The sequence below is a fragment of the Vanacampus margaritifer genome, chromosome 15, assembly GCF_051991255.1.
Source record: "Vanacampus margaritifer isolate UIUO_Vmar chromosome 15, RoL_Vmar_1.0, whole genome shotgun sequence".
In the NCBI taxonomy this organism is placed as follows: Eukaryota; Metazoa; Chordata; class Actinopteri; order Syngnathiformes; family Syngnathidae; genus Vanacampus; species Vanacampus margaritifer.
The window spans coordinates 21399124-21418177 of NC_135446.1; the positions used below are offsets into that span (position 1 = coordinate 21399124).

Consider the following 19054-nt stretch of genomic DNA (forward strand, 5'->3'; position numbering starts at 1 on the left):
ATCTCCACCCTCGCTCGTCCTCGGCCCCCATCACGCCCTCCTTTCCCGCCTCCCCTTCCATCCCCATCCCGCCTCCCTTCCATGTGTCTCCCCCCTTCCAGCCATGGCACTCTTTCCCCGCCCCCCCCTGGCGCCAGCCCCACCTCCGTTCCTCTCCCTCCTTCCCCGCACCTTCGCCACCTTCTCGCCGCCATTATCCCGTCATCTTCGCCTCCTCCTGCCCTCCTCATCACGTCCACCTCCAGCACTCGCCATCCTTCCCCGCCCCCGTGACGCGACCCTCCCTCCGACCCTCCCATCACTCCTTCCCCCCGGTTGTGGTCCCGCGAGCGTGTCCCCCTTCGCCCCGTCCCTCTCTCCACCCCCGCTCGCCGTCGTCCGCTAACCCCGGCGCCGTTTTTGTCCCTCAGGAGCTGCACAGGAGGTACGAAGCAGCTCCTGAATCGACCAAGACCAAAGCCCTGCAGACGGTCATCGAAATGAAGGTGAAGCTCAAACGAGAGGAAAAAAAGAGCCGCGGCTAATTTGCCGACACGTTTGATGCGTTGATTTCCCGCCAGGATGCCAAAATCAGCTCGCTGGAGCGTGCCATGAGGGAGCTGGACGAGGAGGTGAACATGCTCAAGTCCAACGGAGCGCTCAGCAACGAGGAGCGAGAGGAGGAGATCAAGCAGATGGAAGTGTACCGATCCCACTCCAAGTTCATGAAGAATAAGGTGACTCGTTGAAATCACATCTTATGACTTCAACGAGTGAGAAGTTGCTTCCTTTTTTTGGGCTGTGTCTCTCGGGGGGGGGGGTATACTTTCCTCCCCCTCGCCAGGTTGATCAGCTGAAGGAAGAGTTAGGTCACAGCCAGTCAGAGAAGGCGGAGCTAAGGGAACAAGCCAATGAGCTGCAGCGCGAGGCGTCCGCAGTAAGAAACGCGCGTGTAATATAAAATGATTCACAGAACATACATTACTCAATATATGATGAAGAAAATGGGACTCTCAGACTCCGACATTTGTCTCCAGTGTTTACAAAACACTACAGACACTTATGTTCATGCTTTATGGTTATGTACTCCGGTTATGTATTTCTGGACTAAAGTCTTAGAAAAACTTTCCGCTATTTTGGACTGTAGGATACCTTTATCTCCAAACTTGTGTTTGCTAGGTGACCTAACAACAACTGACTTACCACATAAACAATTTCAATCTACACTTGTAGCCCTTACTATCGCTAAAAAAACAATTCTTGTTAACTGGAAAAATAAACAAACTCTGAACATCGACCAATGGTCTAACCTCCTCATAAATCACATTTTAATGGAAAAAATATCGGCCTCAAATAAAAACCAAATATCAAAATTTATAGAAACATGGTCTACGTATATAGAATTTTTTAACCTAATTCCGGTTACTTAATTCTGTCTGTTAGCGAGAGCCACCACATCGTGATAACTTACATTGATGTTTCTGCATTTGGCAATTTATTATTATATTATATTATTAGTATGGGATTTTTTTTTAATGGGCTTTAGGTGAACTGATGAATACACACACGATCGCACGCACGCACGCACACACACACACACACGCACATACACATACTCACCCACATACAACAAAAAAAATATATATATATATATATATATATATATATGTATATATATTTAAAAAAACAAAAAAATAAACATTTATTAAATTTTTTTTAATTGATTTGTTGTTTTTTTTAAAAAAAAAAAAAAAGGAGAGCAATGATGATGTCAAATCGAATGAACAATACTGAGCTCTACGGGAAAAAAAAAAAAAGAAGAAAGAAACGCGCGTGTTGACTTTTGTGCTCGTCAGCTATAGTTCGTTTCGTTTCACTTTTGCTCGTGAGACTGATGTCAAACTGGAACCTCCTCAACTTTCCGTGCACGCCGTTTGGCTAAAGCTTAGCTAGGCTCGTTCAATACCTAATACCGCTTCTAATAGTTTGGCCTTCACCAAAACATTTTAGCCCTATACAAGTTTTTGCCGATAGGCTGGGAAGTCCTTCAAAGTAAAAACCAAAAATGTTCTTCTTTATGTTTACTGTTTGTATTTATCCCCACTCTAGGACTAATAAATCTGCGCTCCAGACTAACTTTCTTTATTAGGAGCACAGTGGCCCTTGATTTAAATTTTTTAGCATATGCCCAAGGAGATGAAAAATTTTAAAAAATCACATTTTCGGGGTCAATTGCGACTATTTAGGGGCAGTCTGGAGCCCTGTAAATGAGTGTTGTTATCTAAATATTAGCTGTAAACAAATCCACCTGCTGGAACCAATAGATTTTCACGTGTATTTTCATCACTGATCTGCATATATGACGGAAAACCCGATAGCCGACACACGCCCGTGCGAGCCGTTGAAGCAACAGGGCGGCCATCTTACTCCTCCCATGTCTCGAGCAGTCGATCTTATTGTTATGTATACGTACAGATGAGACATATACAGCTCATACGCTCTTAGTATAGGGGTTGGGAAAGGGGGGGTCGGCGGGGTGGGGGGACGGGGTCACCATTTTTTAACAAGTGGACAGTATGTGCTGCTTTGAACACCCCCTTTTTCTTTGCTCAGTTCTTTAGGGTCCAATATTAGATTTGGCAGCGGTATTTTTTTTTTTGAATTACAGTTATAATCCTTTAATTAAAATTGTACACGTTTCCCCCTGTAAACATCATTAAGCTTACAATTTATACATGTATTTAAGGCAAGTTGTAAAATGTCTGAAGTCCTCCTGTATATGTTTTACAAATGGAAAACATCATAAATCATGCTGTTTTGACTAAGTACTGTCTGAAATGTTCTCGATGGTGTAAATGTGTAGGATGGTACAGTTCTTGCGAGGAGGAAAATGGCCGCCTCGCGGCTTCAAAGGTCTTGGCCTATCGGCTATCCAGTCTAATATACAGATCAGTGATTTTCATGTGGATACGTTGCACACTCCTGCAAAAAACATTTCAGAAGGCACTATTGTTTTGTGAGGGTAAAATCTAAAATTGTTGATCAACTTCCTCTTCTTGTTTTTTTTTTTTTGGGTGCAGATGGATCAGGTCAAACAGGAGCTGAATCGCAAAGACAGCGAACTGTTGGCTCTCCGGACCAAACTTGACACTCTGAACAACCAGTTTTCCGACAGCAAGCAACACGTGGACGTCCTCAAGGAGTCGCTCACCGCCAAGGAACAGAGGGCGGCCATTTTGCAAACCGAGGCACATTTCATCTCCTATTTTTAAAAAAAAAAAAAAACACTCCCGTTACGTCCATGAGATGTTGACCTTCTCAATGTGACGTGCGTAGGTGGACGCCCTCCGCATCCGCCTGGAGGAGAAAGAGTCCCTTCTGTCCAAAAAGAGTCAGCAGATATCCGAGATTTCCGACGAGAAGAGCACGCAGAACGGAGAGATAAGCGACCTCAAGGACATGCTGGATGTGAAGGAGCGCAAAGTCGTCGTGCTTCAGAAGAAGGCGAGTGGCCGTTCTTGGCATGTGCAATATTGCTATGTTGAGCCCAAAAAATATTGTGTTTTGTAGAAATCTATATCATTTAATAGAGAACAACGATGCAATTCCTAAAACTATTTACACACTTGTGGTGTTTATTGTTAGTTGTTTGTGTTTAGTGTAATAGTAGTTGTGTACATGTTCTACTGGCTTGTTGTGAATTATTTTTGTTGTGTTCAAATGTAGTGTTTCTGTTTAGTAACACCACCCTATTGGTTTGATTGCATGTTAAGGTAATTGTGAGGTTGTTATTGGCTAGCGTCTCCAGGTATGCACAAGCGTGAGATGAATTTCATTGGACTGTAATTTCAGACCACAACCAGTAGATGGTGCTGTGATACAGGCTATTGGGGAAATCGGCAACACTGCTAGGTCACAAGATTAAAAGTGCTATTTGACAAGAAATAGCTGTCGCACTAAATAGTTGGTAAGCTACATATGTGCAGGAAAATAATATAGACCCGCATCCATGAAAGGAATTATTAATTATAGGATTATTATTATCATCATTAGTTTGGAAGCGGAGCGGTCAAGTGCATTCTTCTCAAGCCTCCCATAAACAGATGGAGTTGATGAAGGACATAATTACCAATCAAGCAGACAGCTCTGAAGCAAGACGGGGGGGGGGGGGGGGGGGAGCCAGGGTGGGTTTGAAATGTAGATGAATACTAATGAGCTGCTCTTCTTCAATAAAAAATGACCTCTGTCGTCTTCAAATAGAATACAGTCAACTGTCTGAGTGGGCGCCGCCGCCGCCGCCGCCGCCGCCGCTCGCACCCGGATGGCATCTATCGCAGCTTCGGCTTGATTTTGCCATTCGGGTACGCTAAAATGCCTTCGCAGGGTTATTATTGCAGCCAAATCGACAATTTTGTGTGTGTGTGTGTGTGTGTGTTACCCCTCCAACATTTGTCGGTTTCAAGAAGTGCAGAAGGGATCAAAGACTTTCAGCTTTTCAATGTCAAGCCGATGCGTGCGTGCGTGCGTGCGTGCGCGCGTGCGTGCGAGGAGAGCGAGCTGTCAGTCAAGCTGCCAAGTGAACAGTTGATTAATGAGGTGCCGGAGTTTGTTTTTTTTTCACAGCATGAACGTGGGAGTTTTCTTTTTCTTTTAACTTCATAACATCGATTTTCATGTCTCAAAAGGATCATAAAGAACGAGAAAGAGGTGCGAATCTAGGTTGATTTCAATTTGAACACTACTTTATATTTGCATATTTCACGTCGTCTTCCATTAAAATCTTTTTTTTTTTTTCTTGTCGAGCTCCACCTTTTGTTTCATTATTTTTTCAATGCCATCCACACTAAACCATATGTATTCCCTTATTACACATGCTACTTGTTTTTTTGGTTTGTTTTTTTTGTGCTGAATTTGTCTTTTCACAGACGGTTAATCCAGATGAGTTTGCAAGGAAAAAGGGGAGGAAGGATAATAGGGATGTTGGGAAAGAGAAAAAGATCAAGCTGCTAATTAACGTTGTGTACACTTTAGTTGAGATCAACTTCTTACCAGGCGTTTTAACAACTAAAATATTTGTGTAGATAATTATAATGTGTAAACAACCAGGGCCAAAAGTCGCCTTTATTGCGCCACAGAATGGATTCCCACAAAGACGTGTTTTGACGGACCAGCACGGAAACAAAATCAAATGTTTCCAAATATAACTCAGCATTACACCGAATTTAGTTGCAATTAGTGGCAGCCGTTTAGGTATTGTTGTTCTTCAACCAGCCAGTCTAATTTTGTATTTCATAACAACGTGTTGACACCGTTGCCCTCGTTTCTGCTCGCGCTGCTATGAATATATTAAGATCAGATTAGCCAAAGCTACGGAGGCTAACCGCTATTTTCATGGACTGCCAGCTCATTTTGTATGAATTCTTGTTTACACGTTTTCAAATTGTAAAGTCAGTTCATCGACTTCTTAACTCTTTGACTGCCAAAAACGTTAAATAACGTTTAGTAAAATCCTACGGAGGAGTGCCAAAGACGATAAAAGACGTTTGTTTCAAAACAGAGGTGAAACTAACCATTTTCTATTGTTGATTACTGAAAAACGGAATAAGGTAGAAACAAACTTTTTTTTCTGATGAAAGATGAGAGTCCAATCTTTCATTTGGTAGTATGTGTGTTTCCATAGTCCAAACACATAATTTTCTATGGACCTTGAAAGATCAGTCAAAATGCTTAAAATCGGCTGGCACTGGGGACAACCTGTTTCTGAAAACGTCTGGCAGTCAAAGAGTTTGGATGTTTGACTCATTGAGACATTTTCAGCAGTCAAATGGAATGGATTTGATAACTACATTATTCTTTGTATACAATTAATACTTTTAAAAAATGATTTTTTTTTCCCCACTCGCTATTGACTGAAGATGACGTCACCTGTGCTGAAAAAGTAGGTAACGACCAATCATGACTCACCTGTTTTCTGGGTTAGGTCAGCAAACTGAGCCATGATTGGTCGTTACCTACTTCCTCAGCACAGATGATGTCATCTTTAGTCGACAGCAAGTGGGAAAAAAAATTGTTTTTAAAGGTATTCATTGTATACAAAAAAATAATATAGTTATCAAATCCATTCCTTTTTTACTGCTGAAAATGTTTCAATGAGTCAAACATCCCTTTAATATATTCTGTATTATTGACATTTGAGAAAGTCATCTGCGTCCAACTTCATTTTGAGAAGGCCTCAAGTGCACAAAGGCACGTTTGGAACCGTCGCCAAAGACCTTTGGGACACACAAGCCGAAAAAGAGCAGCGCAATATTTTCTTCCATCTTCACTTCCACGTTTTTCTTGCCGTGCAGATCGAGAACCTCCAGGATCAGCTGAAGGACAAAGACAAGCAGCTGAGCGGCCTGAAAGGCAGAGTCAAGTCCTTGCAGACGGACACCTCCAACACCGACACGGCTCTGGGGACCCTGGAGGAGGCCTTGTCCGAGAAGGTACATCAGCAGATGTTGGGCCGTCCGACCGCCCGTGCTTTACGATACTGATAATCACATCCGTTCTCATTAAAGCAACAAAAAAGGAACTTTCAGCTGCCGTTGATTATGGCGACGCCGTATGGACATGCGCGGTATTGTTATGTGTGAAGGAAGACCGCATTTCCCATGAGGACAAGCGCATTGCGTCGTTTTTTTTTAGCTCACGCCAGCGAGTGAAATCCGGGCCAATGTTGATCCTTGACTGTCCTTTCATCCAACCCGGGCTCGCTTTTGACGTCTGCCGTCAAGCAGTCGGCACGTTTGTGTGTTTTTTTTGTGTGGCAACGTTCCTACCGTCCTCCTGAAAAGTTGCGCCGTGCCAGTAAAAATGATACAGACCTCCGTCAGGCCATGACAAAGGTACCATTTCACTGGTTTGAAGTCCGTGTTGCATCAGAAGAGTTCTGAAAATATTTGATTAAGCTTGAAAAGTTCCTTAGTGCTACCTTTTAAATGATTCACCAAATTTGTGCGGAGAAAAGAATCGATGCGTAGCAGAAGCTCAAGCATAAGAAGCAAAAAGTCCCTTTTGTTCGGGTCCACACTGAGCAGCAGCACATGTTTTTGTTCTGCTTACACACATACTTTATATACAGGAAGCAAGCCTATTAATTGTTTATCGTCTAATATTCAGGCCGACGTGACCGTCATCGACTTTCACAAGCTTTTTTTTCCCACTCCTCATTTTTATTGCGCCGGAACGTCTTTCTTGCTTTCTTGTACTTTCTAGCGTTCCGCTTATGTCACGCAAACGCTGCCTTCTTGTTGTGTCTTCGATTTGAACTCCCGATCGCTCGCTTGGACTGACGGCGGCCGGCGTCATTTAGTTGATCTCAAATGCGCAGGGATGTGATTTTTCCGCTAATTCGCGGAATTCCGCTTTTTTTATCTCCCCCCCCCCAAAAAAAAAATCCGATTTTATTTTTATTTTTTTTAGTAGTTCATTGTGTATGCACATGACTCCGACAGATAACATCTTCTGCTATAACAAAGACATTTGTGGTATGCTCTAATATGAGTTACTTTTCATTTGGTCACGATACAATTATTTGTTCATGAAATTTGAACTCTTCAACATTATTTATGTGTTAACTTAGTAATCACATTAGTTAGATATGATGATATTCTATTTTTAAAAGCAAAGGCAGTCCAATGTTTTTGAATGTGACTGATTTTGAGTTGACTAAATGTTAAAAATAAAAACTAAACTAAAAAATGTTGCCATTTTATATGGGATAGTTCAATATACATTGAAAATTTATGCTGTTGTTTTGTCTATTTCTTTGTCATGTGAGTGCATTGAAAGTACTTAAAAACACGGAAAACCCATGAGCTCCGGGGGGCGAACCCCCTTTGTCCCCCCACCAGGGCACTGCCCTGGACCTAGCTGGGTGCCGGCGGCCCCCAGACCCCCGGCTAAATTTTCAGATAATTTCACTTTGGTCAAATCACATCCCTGAATGCGCTGCCAGAACGTATGATGGGTCTAAAATCACGCTTGGCTGTTTCTCCCGCCGGAGCTGCCATGCATATTAAGTTTAATGCAACTGTTATGAGTGTGGAAATTCAATCTGGATTCAAGGTGCATGACTTTTTGCATTTTGCTTGTTTCCATCTGTCATTCTTCCCTTCACCCCCGGGGAACCCCCCCCCCCTGCCCCGCCCCCCCCCCCCCTCGCTCTGTCCAGGAACGCATCATTGAGCGATTGAAAGAGCAGCGGGAGAAAGACGAACGAGAAAAGGGAGATGAGGTGGAGTCCACCAAGAAGGAGCTGAAGGAGCTGCGGGAGAAAGTTTCCCAGATGCAGGCTGACCTTGCGGACCGGGAGGTAGCGACGCACACACACGTGCATCAATATCCGTGCGCGCGCGCACACACATTCCGCACCCTCTCCTTCTCTGTCAAGGCGAACCCGACTGATCTATCGGCGTCGAGCAGATCCTGCCAAGGTCCTTGCGCTGAAGGGCCGCAATGATAAAGCAGTCACGTCCCCTTGACAACATAATATAAGAGCGGCAGCGGGTGCGAAAGCGCACCTTCTTGTGACCTTTATGCAAAGCGCACATCTGTGGGAAAAGCGAGGAGAAACCGGGGAGTGACGAGGCAATTTCCTGCGCTCTTAATTAAGTTAGCGCTCGCCGCCGCTGATGTCCGCGTCCACCGCGCGCGTTCCATAGAAGAAAACATTTGCTGTACGGGTTTCATCCACATCCAGAAATAGAGTTGATTGGATTCCAGCAAAGGGCGAATTCCGACAGGAACGTTTCAACCAAATCCGAAAATCCAGATTAAAATCCTGTCCTTTAAATTTGTCACACTGCAGAAAAGAGTGCTGTTCACAAGCCTGCCAAGTAAGGATGTTCGATACCAGTTTTTTTTTTTTTTACAGTGCTCAAGCCCCCCACCCCGCCCCCCCCCCAAAAATACTACAAAATTCTCATTTCTAGTTCCTGATTGTAAAACTGCCACAAGAGTGCGATACTGTTATCATCCGTTGCCGCAAGTACCCGATACCATGAAATAAGGCCAGGTATCGGCCCAATGCCCTTTTTTTTCCCCCCTTTTATTTCTCAGAGCTCAGTATTATTCATTCGGCAGCCTTCCCAAGTCAACATTTTTTTCCTTTGGGTTTTTGCTCTTTCGTTCACCTGAAAACCTGTTAGAAATCCAAGACCCTTCACCTTCAGCGGGTACTTCAAAGTCCCGCCAGAATTGTGAAGTTGTCAGGAGACCAGAGGAAGGATCAAAGGAAAGGAAAAAAAAGAGGAAGCGACGTGAAATCCAACACCAACCAGACAGGAGACCAGAGGAAGGATCAAAGGAAAGGAAAAAAAGATGAAGCGACGTGAAATGCAACACCAACCAGACAGGAGACCAGAGGAAGGATCAAAGAAAAGAACATGAAATCCAACACCAACCAGAGTTACAAATACAAAATCTTTCATCAACCCCAGATATATCTAAATTCCAACCGATTAGGCCCAATACCGATACTTGCTATCGGTTATATGTGTAACCCGAGTTTATTTTGCATACAAGAAAATACGTCTGCTAACGTGCTTATGCTAATATTATATCATCATTAGTGTGTTGCTTACGGCTGTGCCTCTCCATCAGCTCTGATGGTGGGAGTTGCGCAAGTTTTAAAGCCACTTGGGCTGCGTTTTGGTGAGGAATTTGCATTTCAATATGGCGACAAGCTCCAAAAAGTCGATTTTGAATGATACGGGCCCTTTCAAACTTTGGCTCCACATTTGAGCACATTTGCATCAGTTCAAAAATGCATATTTTTTTTTAGAAATCCCTTTACAGGATCTTGAACATATCCCAAAAAAAAAAAGTCTGGCCAAGAGTTTTCATGCAAACAAACCAGCTTTGCGACATGCGCTAGCCTTTAAACCGCCTGTCAAAAGACTTGCTGAGTAGTTATAATCAAAACCTTTTAAAAGAGGAACTCCACCCAAACACGGCACTAAAATTCACGTTATTGTTTAAAAAAAAAACGGGGGTGGTTAATTTCACCTTCTCCGACTTGCACCACAGTGTGTGGTTAGTGGTTACTTTTAGTATGTTGTGGGCTCATAAAAGCCGTTCATGTCTACTTGTATAATTTCCAGATATACACTGGAGAGAAAAAGCATTTCTAAAAGCCCGTGTGGGGTTTGCCTGACAACAGCGACATATACACACGCGCGCACACACGCGCAGCACACACACACACGTCCCGAAATCCTGGATGATGAGAGCAAAGCAGCGAACATTCTCCGACCAAACGCGATCATCTGCAGTCCGGCTTTTAGTGGCGTCGCTCGAGTGTAAAATTATACGTTTCGGTGCCGCCCACTCCGGTGCGCTGGACGCGTCTTCTCGATCACTGCTGCAAAGACGCAAAGGGGGGGGGGGGGGGGAGATGGACTTGGACGCGTGGAAAGATCGAGTGGGGAAAGAAAAAAAGAAAAGAAAAGAAAGTCAGGTCATGGGAAAAAGTTTTGACGAGCAGGCTGATGATGAGTCACGCTCTTGACTTGAGAGGAAGACCTCAAAGGATGAAAATAGCCGTTTATTTTCATTGGGGTTTTCATTTTCCCCACAGTTATGGCCGAGACGCGAGGAGCAGGTTATTGCGGAAAGGGAAGTTGAAAGGTCACCATCCACCGTCTAGTATGATGGAATTCTAATCCATTTCAACTCAAATGTCCATTTCCCGTCCGTACATGATTGATGGCTGATCTGTAGCCGGGAATGATTTGAGGCAATGATGTGATGATCTGGAATGATTTGCCCTCCTTTTCGCCGCGTCAGGCGTCGGTTTTGGACCTGAAAGAGAAGGCCTCGTCTCTGGCCTCTTCGGCTCTGAAGAAGGACAACCGGCTGAAGAGCTTGGAGATCACTTTGGAGCATAAGAAGGAGGAGTGCGTCAAACTGGACAATCAACTCAAGAAGGTTTGTGGTCAAATGTGCATTTTTGTGTTCCTCCCGCCCGGCGTTGTCTGCTTGTTAGCGAGGACACGGGACGACGCACACACTCGCCGCGTGTCGCTTTTGCTTGACAGCCGCGTCCTCTTTTATTCGTCTCGTCTTGCACATGCTGCCGTCAGACTCCCAAACATCGACTCTCCGCGTAAAGACCTGTAAAAGCGCTTGCGCACTTCCAAAACTAATAAGGTTTCTAATTTGTGGGCACACGCACACGCACGCACGCGCACGTGCAAATGCATACGCAAATGTGTCCCAAGAGCAACATTTGCTTCTGGGAAATACTCACAGCTGTTATAACTTCTGCTTCTAACTTGTGCTTGTTTTTCTTTGCTTTGTTTTTTTTTTTTGGGGTATCTTCTTTTTGGCAAAGAAGAGGTGCGGAGAGACAATGCTACTACTGTGGTTTGTAGGCAAGCGTCGCTTATAAATCTCAAAATTCCAACTCACTTCAGGGCTCAATAAAAGTACTGAGCATAAGTTAAAAGAAGATGACAGCTGAAAATGACAATTATGTGCAAAGGTTCCTCAGTTGTGTAGATGTAGCACATGACGCTGTTTTTAAACATTTGGACTTTCCTGATGTTTCGGGTCTAAAACGGGGCCCAGCGACGCACTTGAGTTCCCCCTCTCGCACCCTGTGCAAGAAAAAGGGCACCTTCGTTCGCATTAGCCGCGTTTAGTTAGCAACATATGATCCCTTGCGATAAGCCCCTGGCGTGCCCGCTTCAGAGTGCCTCGTTGTTGGCCGTAAGTGCACGTACGGCGTGCAGACAATTTTTGTTGTTGTCGGTGGTGGCGTTAAAGGGGAAGTCCGCCTTAAACATTACTTGACAATATGTTATATGTGACCTCGCTAGTCAAAACATGACTGGTTCGCTGCCATTGACGGCTAAAAACGTCAAAAATTTATTTGAACAATTTCTATTTTTTTTTTTTCCCCCTCTTTTTTTAAGACGAGTATGAAAAGCTAGAATTTTTCATTGTACGTTTAGAACAGATATGAAACTTGCGATTAATTACAATAAAAAAAATGTCATTGCCTGTCGCCCATCATTTTTAATAATCTTTTTTTTTTTGGGGAATTTATGGCAGTGAATGAGTTAATATTGCGTCAGTGGAATAAAAGTAGCAAAATGCAGCCATTTTTAATACATCTCAGGGGGCGGCCATTTTGCCACTTGCTGTCGACTAAAGATGACATCGCAGTTGCTCTGACCAATCACAGCTCACCTGTTTTCTGAAGCCGACCTGAGCAGCTGTGATGTCATTTTCCCTTGACAGTAAGTGGCAAAATGGCCGCCTTCTCATATCGGTATTGATGAACTCATTCTTCCACTAATGCAATATTAACGGGAAAAAAATATATGTTAAAAAAATCAACGGAAATAGCGTCTTTAGAATAGCGTATAGAACATATTATTGCACACACACAAAAGAAAAAACGGGGAGGTTGACTTCCCCTCTAAACAATGTTTTCCTCTGTTTTGTGTCCAATCTTTATTTTCACATTAACTCATTGACTGCCATTGACGGCTATAGACGTCAAAAATTCATTTGAACTATTTCCATTCGTTTTTTCCCCCCACTTTTGTTAACAAGAGTATGAAGACCTACAAATGTTTTATTTTACATTTAGAACAGATATAAAATTTGTGATTAATCGGGAGTTAACTAGTGAAGTCATGCGATTAATTACGATGACACATTTGAATCGCCTGACACCCCTCACTTGTAATAATCTTTTCTTTTTTTGAGCGTTTCTTTTTTTTTAAATAATAAAAATAACTAGTGAAGTCATGCAATTAATTAAAATTAAAAATTGTAATCGGCTGACGCCACTAATTTTTAATAATCTTTTCTTCTCTTTTTAAAAAAAAAAAGAAGAAAAGATTAAAAAAAGAAATGAACAAAAGTGGATTTTTTATTTTTTTTTAAATAATAGAAATAGTTCAAATGAGTTTTTGACGTCTCTAGCTGTCAATGGCAGTGAATGAGTTAATAAGGATTTCTTTTTCGGTCCGATCTTAATATTCCCGGAGGATCTTTTGTCGTCCATAACGGTGTGAAGAATCGTATTTGAATGTTATTCAGCGAGGACAATGCATGATTTTGCCATTCATGTGCTTCCAATTGTGTTTTCTGCCTCGTTAAGCCCGTTTGCAAGTCGTCCTGCGCAACAAATGTTGTTCTTGGCTCGTTCGCTTCCGTCTGAACTCGTTGAACTTCGCGTTTTCCAGAGCTGCCGTTTCATTCTTTCTTTTTTTTTTTTCCCCGTCGCCGGCAGGCTCAAAGCGCCGCGGCGGAGTCGGCGGCCGGCGCCGAGTTCTCGCAACGCATGTCGGGCCTGGAGCAGGAAGTGGGCCGTCACAAGGAGGACGCCGGCAAGGCTCAGGCCGAGGTGGAGCGGCTGCTGGAGATCCTGCGGGAGATGGAGGACGAGAAGAACGACAAGGAGAAAAAGATCCACGAGCTGGAGAGGTGAGCGATGGCGGGCCCAAAGTCACAAGACAGAAAAGTCAGCACGCGAAAAGAAAGCTCACTAAATCTTTTCTGCTTTGAATCCTCATTTCATCTAAGAATTGCATTTTGCTTTCCTTTCTGTCTGCGCGCCGCTCAAGTCAATAACAAATTCCGCTTGCTCTCACCTTCTCCTCTTTTTTTCTTCCCCTTTAATTCATGGGCCGCCTCCTCCCATTTTAAACCGTGTCCACGTGTGTGTGAATATCCGCCATTTGTGTGCGCGGCCATCACGCGCGCGCGCACGCGCACGCACGCACACGCCAGAAAGCCCCCCGCCTCTCATCTGTGGCGTTCTCCCCCGAATGCCTCGCAGCAGCCAATGGGGGGGCTGGTGTGGGACTACCTGGGCACGTGAGTGGCCGGAAGCGCCGTCAATCAATCGGAAAGTTGCACGAGTCCCGCCCCCCAAAAAAAACACACACAAAAAAAACCAACTCACTTTGCTTGTCAGGAAGCCCCTCCCATGTGGGAAAAGTGGACTCGCATCCTTCCCGTATGGACAACATGAATTCGATTTGTCAAGCATTTGAAATCATGTCAATAAAAAGAGGGACGTCCGCCTTTTTTTCCCACGTGGGACGCAGCTGACTTCACTAACGATGTCCCTCGGAGTTGCCGTGTCGCACCCGAGTCGGCCAAGTTTGTCCCAAATGTAAATATTGTGACTGTTGTGGCGCCACATGCGGCGCAAGTCGCGTACGGCGGCCCGACGTCCTCGTCCGCTCCCGAAAGTCTCTGCCGTGCGTCCTGCCACTCTTTTGTTCTGGCCTGTCACTGACGCAACTCTTTCATTTCACGCGATTAAGCTCGGAACGCTTGACGCGCTACCACAACTGCCGACTACTTTTTTTCTTCCTAACAATCGCAGGAATGTTTTCTTACTTGGATGTTGTTTTGTTTGCGTCCGTCTTTTTTTCACGCTGTACCCGCTGAGCTTTTGCACTTGCGTTCTCTGCACTCTTTTCAAACGGCCCGGCTTGAAAAACATCATGCAGAAACAGAAAAAGTGTTTATTCAAAGGCCAGGCGTGTTTTTCATCATCCGTGTCCACTTACTCGTTTCTCGTCCCGCTGCAACCTGTCCTCTCTTTCCACGTCTTTTTGAGGGCAGTAAAACTAATGACTGTTAATGATTCCGGAGACATTCGTTTCAAAGTGTCCACGTCTGGCCGACCGGGAGGGGAAAAAAAAAATAGGCGTCTATTTATAATTCAGCAGCCGCCGCCGTCCAATTAGTGGGGGGGGGGGGGGTTTCGCTGTGTATATTGAATGATTTATTTTGTCTGAGCGTAGTCGGGAACGCAAACTGGAACGGCGCTCGCTCCGTGGACGCAAACCTCCGCCAAGGCTGAGCAGTCCTGACTTGGGCCGGCACAGAATTGTATGCGGAAATTCATGCATATGTGTGAGAAATGTCGGAAAACGGTTCAGCAACGTCATCCGTGAATTCGCAGTCTTGGATTGCTAGCGACGAGACCGTTTTGCTTGTCTTAAGAGTTCACGTCTCATCTGAGCAGGCTTCGTTTCCCACCTGAAGGCCAAAAGTGGCCAAAGTGTTTGTGTCTTTGTTAGTTATATTTTACAGGTTAAATTATGACATTTGGGATAGTAGTAGTAGCAGTATAATAATGATGATGATAATAATAATAACGGGTGTCAAAATTAGTGAATTCATTTAAAGTTCCTTTAACACTACTCCTTTTTTAAACGCGTAATTAATGAGCGCCCCTTACTTGGCAAGCCTGTACTGAGGAAATTCTAGACGCAACGCAGTCAAAATTGAGCAGTAATAATAAATGCATTGAATAATAATGCATATATTTGTGGAGACGGGGGTCAAGTTGTATTTGACAGTTTTTTTAAATGTGCAGAATTTCACAAGTGACAAGTGAAAAATGCACTGAGCTGTCATCAATGTCTTACAAATGCAACGATGCCGTCTCGTGGCAGAAAAATGACCAACACACTCGTTTTTTACAGTGCAATACTCTTTTTAATTTTAACTCAATGTTATGAATTATTATGAAATGATTTGAGTTTGAGTGATTTGAGAGCTTCCATACTGATGTGCGGTCTAAAAGCCAGCCCAGGTGGGACATTTCCACGAAGGCCGCCGTATGACGTGAAAGATGAAAAGCTCACATGCGGGTTCAGCAAGGCCAGCAATCGTCGACCTTCTCCTGCGTGCGTAAATCCAGCTGTAAAATGCGGTGCCGGCCGCTTTATTTCGGTAACTAGGATGGTAATTGGAGCAGACGGAGTGACTTCACACTGGGGGGGAAATGGAGCTGAAAAATCTGCCGTGATGGCCAAAATAAAGGATTTGGACAGCAAAGTGGAAAACAAAGCAAAGCCAGAGCAGAGCAGAGGATGGAGACAAGTTGGACGAATAGAGAGAAAAGAAAGGAAGGACTTTTCGAGAAGTTTGTGATGAACAAATTGTGTCAGCGAGGCGCAAGTGGAGGCGCCTTTGGTCATTGAGCAAGTCGAAACACGCAATGAGCTCTCGAGTGCTGCGCTAAAAGTAAAAAAAGGGTCAAAACTACCCATAGTGCACAAGTTATGACTTAATTTTTATTTTCCAAGAAGAAGAAGAAGCAGCTTCCAGTTTTGACACCGGATGTCCTCCCCGATGCATTTGTATCTGGATTTAGCATTAGCAAATAGCATTCAGGTCTTGCCTAGGGACCCAAATGGATGTCGCCTTTGACCTTGGCCGGGATTTGAACCCCCCAATCAGTCAGCGACATCACCTTGTGACGCTCCAGCCACTAAAAACGTTTTCTAAAAATGTTGCATTCAATTGACTTCAAGTTCGATACGCAACAAAACTCTCCAAAATGGTGGCCGCGCGTTCAGCTCGACATCTGCCGGGTCAAAAATAATGAATGAAGCCAACTTGTGTGTAAAATACTCAAACGTGATTTCTGACAATTCCAAAAGCGTGTTGGGAATAACTAAAGCCAGCTTAACTCTTTGCCTGCCAAAAACGTTAAATAACGTTTAGTAAAACCCTATGGAGGAGTGCCAAAGACGTTAAAAGACGTTTTTTTCAAAACAGAGGTGAAACTAACCATTTTCTATTGAAAAACGGAATAAGGTAGAAACAAACTTTTTTTTTCTGATGAAAGATGAGAGTCCAATCTTTTTTTGGTAGTATGTGTGTTTCCATAGTCCAAACACATACTTTTCTATGGACCTTGAAAGATCAGTCAAAATGCTTAAAATTATCTGGCACCCACGGCATCCCTTTTCTGAAAACGTCTGGCAGTCAAAGAGTTACGGTGCACTTTTGGGGGTTTGGAGTGACCTTCCGTGACGTTCGTCCCACAAATGTTTGAAGGTCAAGTGAGGTGAGCAGACCTCCAAAACCGCACTCCAGCGTTTGTCCGTCCGTCCGTCCGTCCGCCTGCTCCGCCGTCCCACCGCTCGCTCACGCCTTCCCACCCGCCTGCGCACCGTCCGTGCGACGATGTCCGTCTGTCTCACCCTGGCTTCCCTCAGTCTGTCTTTCCACTTTGATGTGATCAAGCCGGCTAACCTGGTGCTCACTTCCTGTCTCGCCTTTCCCCCCCCTTCTTTGGCTTCCTTTCATCCGCTCGACGCAACGCGGCCCCGCCAAGTCTCGCCTCCAGGTTCGTACCCGGCATGCCTTCTTTTTTTGCCGCTCTTGTCATTGTACCTTTTGTCCTGGCTCTTGTCATAAACGGCACTTTTTAATCATTCCCGTCATGTCTCGCCGGCTCGGCGAGGCTTTTGACTTTGACGGCTTCTCACTTTGTCTGTCGCTCGCTGCCTCCCTCGAGGAGGAAACTCTTCGTACCCGCTGTACCATCCTGATCCTGATCCTGCTCAAACTTGAATAGCTCATGAGCATGAAATGTTGATGTGTGCTAGCAACTCATTATCGACACCAAAGGATGCTGTTAAGTCCATTTTGACTCATTTCATTTTTTTGCTGATTTTGACTCTTTTCCCCACATAACATGAAAAAAGTTGTTCTAGTGGACGCCCAAATAATATGGCTGAACATCATGCAGATCAAGTTGCAATTGCGATTGGTTAGTTGAGATCCAATCATGAGCCAGAAATTTTTAGTCGCTCAGACACGTTTAGAATGTCATGTCCAATGGAACCAACCCTGGCTCTGAAGCGGTTTTGTGGAGGCCTAAGCAGGAGTCCAATAGACCACATCCCCCAAAAAGTTCCCCACCAATCTAAATACAATATTCTAGTTCATATTGTGTAATGGAATACGAGTTAAGCGGCAAAATACAGCCGTTTTGATCAATAGCAGAAGGCGGCCATTTTGCCACTTGCTCAGGACCAATCACAGCGCCGTTTCACAAAACAGGTGAGCTGTGATTGGTTGTTACCGAAAACCTGAGCAAAACCCAGCCATTTTTTTATCCATCTCACCGGGCGGCCATTTTGTCACTTGCTGTCGTCGAGTGAAGATGACATCACAGTTGCTCAGGTCTCAGCTAACAACCAATCACAGCTCGGCTTCAGAAAACAGGTGAGCTGTGATTGGTTGTTACCTAAAACCTGAGCAAAACCCAGCCATTTTTTAATCCATCTCACCGGGCGGCCATTTTGCCACTTGCTGTCGAGTGAAGATGACATCACAGTTGCTCAGGTCTCAGCTAACAACCAATCACAGCCCGGCTTCAGAAAACAGGTGAGCTGTGATTGGCGGTTGCCTGAGCAACTGTGATGTCATCTTCAGTTGACAGCAAGTGGCAAAATGGCCGCCCCCCCAAAGATGGGTTTAAAAACGGCTGCATTTTGCTTCATAACTCATATTCCACTAATGCAATATTTATCAGAATGAGGAAATGTTTAAGGTTGACTTGAAATGAGGCCTACTTTGAGTAGAAAATAAAATGAGGCAGTCAATCTCGTCATGGCTCGTTTGAAGGAGCGAAATGGCAACTTAAAGATTTAAAAAAAAAAAAAAAAATGAGCACAAAAGTAAGATGGCTTCCGCTCTTCTGTCAGTCGCACAATTAATACGAGCGAGAACGAGCGTGCGCTCTCGTCAGCCCGCAAATCGCGCACTCGGCGCCGGGTAAGAGTCGCGCCGGGGACCTCAAAGCAAGCACAGGAACAAAGAAGCTAAACAATTGTGTTTGGGAGCCGCAGAAACATTGATGTCAGACGCAGGATGAGGACTTCCTCACATCAAAACAGGAGTTTGTGTCGCGCGCAGAAAAAGACACAAAAAAAGAAGAACTTTTCTGTTGCTTACCAGGCAAAGCAACTTTTTCCCCCCATTAGCGTCGGAGTTGAATCACCAAAACAAGAGCAAAGAAGTTCAAACCTTTTTGCAGCGCAACGGAGAATGCGAGTGGAAGTTGGCAAATTCAAGATGAACTTTAGGCCTTTAAGAAACAAGCACATTCTTTAATGTTGGAAATGAAATATGAAAGCAGGACGTCTGTTTTGGTAGCTTAGCATGAAGCTCGTCTGGTTTTGTCCAACAGTAACAAAACCCGCAAACTGCGCGTTCAAAGCTACTCAACGCGCTTGATCTCATCTGTTTA

At 44.3% G+C, this 19054-nt stretch overlaps 1 protein-coding gene across 13 annotated transcripts in view; it reads left to right on the forward strand.

The window, feature by feature from the left end:
- The window catches only part of LOC144035039 (ELKS/Rab6-interacting/CAST family member 1-like), an 88197-nt gene that overhangs the window by 26774 nt on the left and 42369 nt on the right, over nucleotides 1-19054 (forward strand). For 4 of the 13 annotated variants that reach the window (XR_013288351.1, XR_013288352.1, XM_077544353.1 and 1 more), the window contains exons 7-16: nucleotides 411-485; nucleotides 561-716; nucleotides 3060-3227; nucleotides 3316-3483; nucleotides 6330-6467; nucleotides 8198-8338; nucleotides 10813-10953; nucleotides 13274-13467; nucleotides 13774-13860; nucleotides 17132-17143. Coding sequence is in view for 9 of the 13 variants with exons in the window: in XM_077544353.1 (XP_077400479.1) it covers nucleotides 411-485; nucleotides 561-716; nucleotides 3060-3227; nucleotides 3316-3483; nucleotides 6330-6467; nucleotides 8198-8338; nucleotides 10813-10953; nucleotides 13274-13467; nucleotides 13774-13860; nucleotides 17132-17143 (1280 nt within the window). In the remaining 4 variants the exon portion in view is untranslated. The remainder of the gene's footprint in view (nucleotides 1-410; nucleotides 486-560; nucleotides 717-3059; nucleotides 3228-3315; nucleotides 3484-6329; nucleotides 6468-8197; nucleotides 8339-10812; nucleotides 10954-13273; nucleotides 13468-13773; nucleotides 13861-17131; nucleotides 17144-19054) is intronic. The other 9 variants (XR_013288354.1, XM_077544357.1, XM_077544359.1 and 6 more) reach the window with 4 other exon arrangements.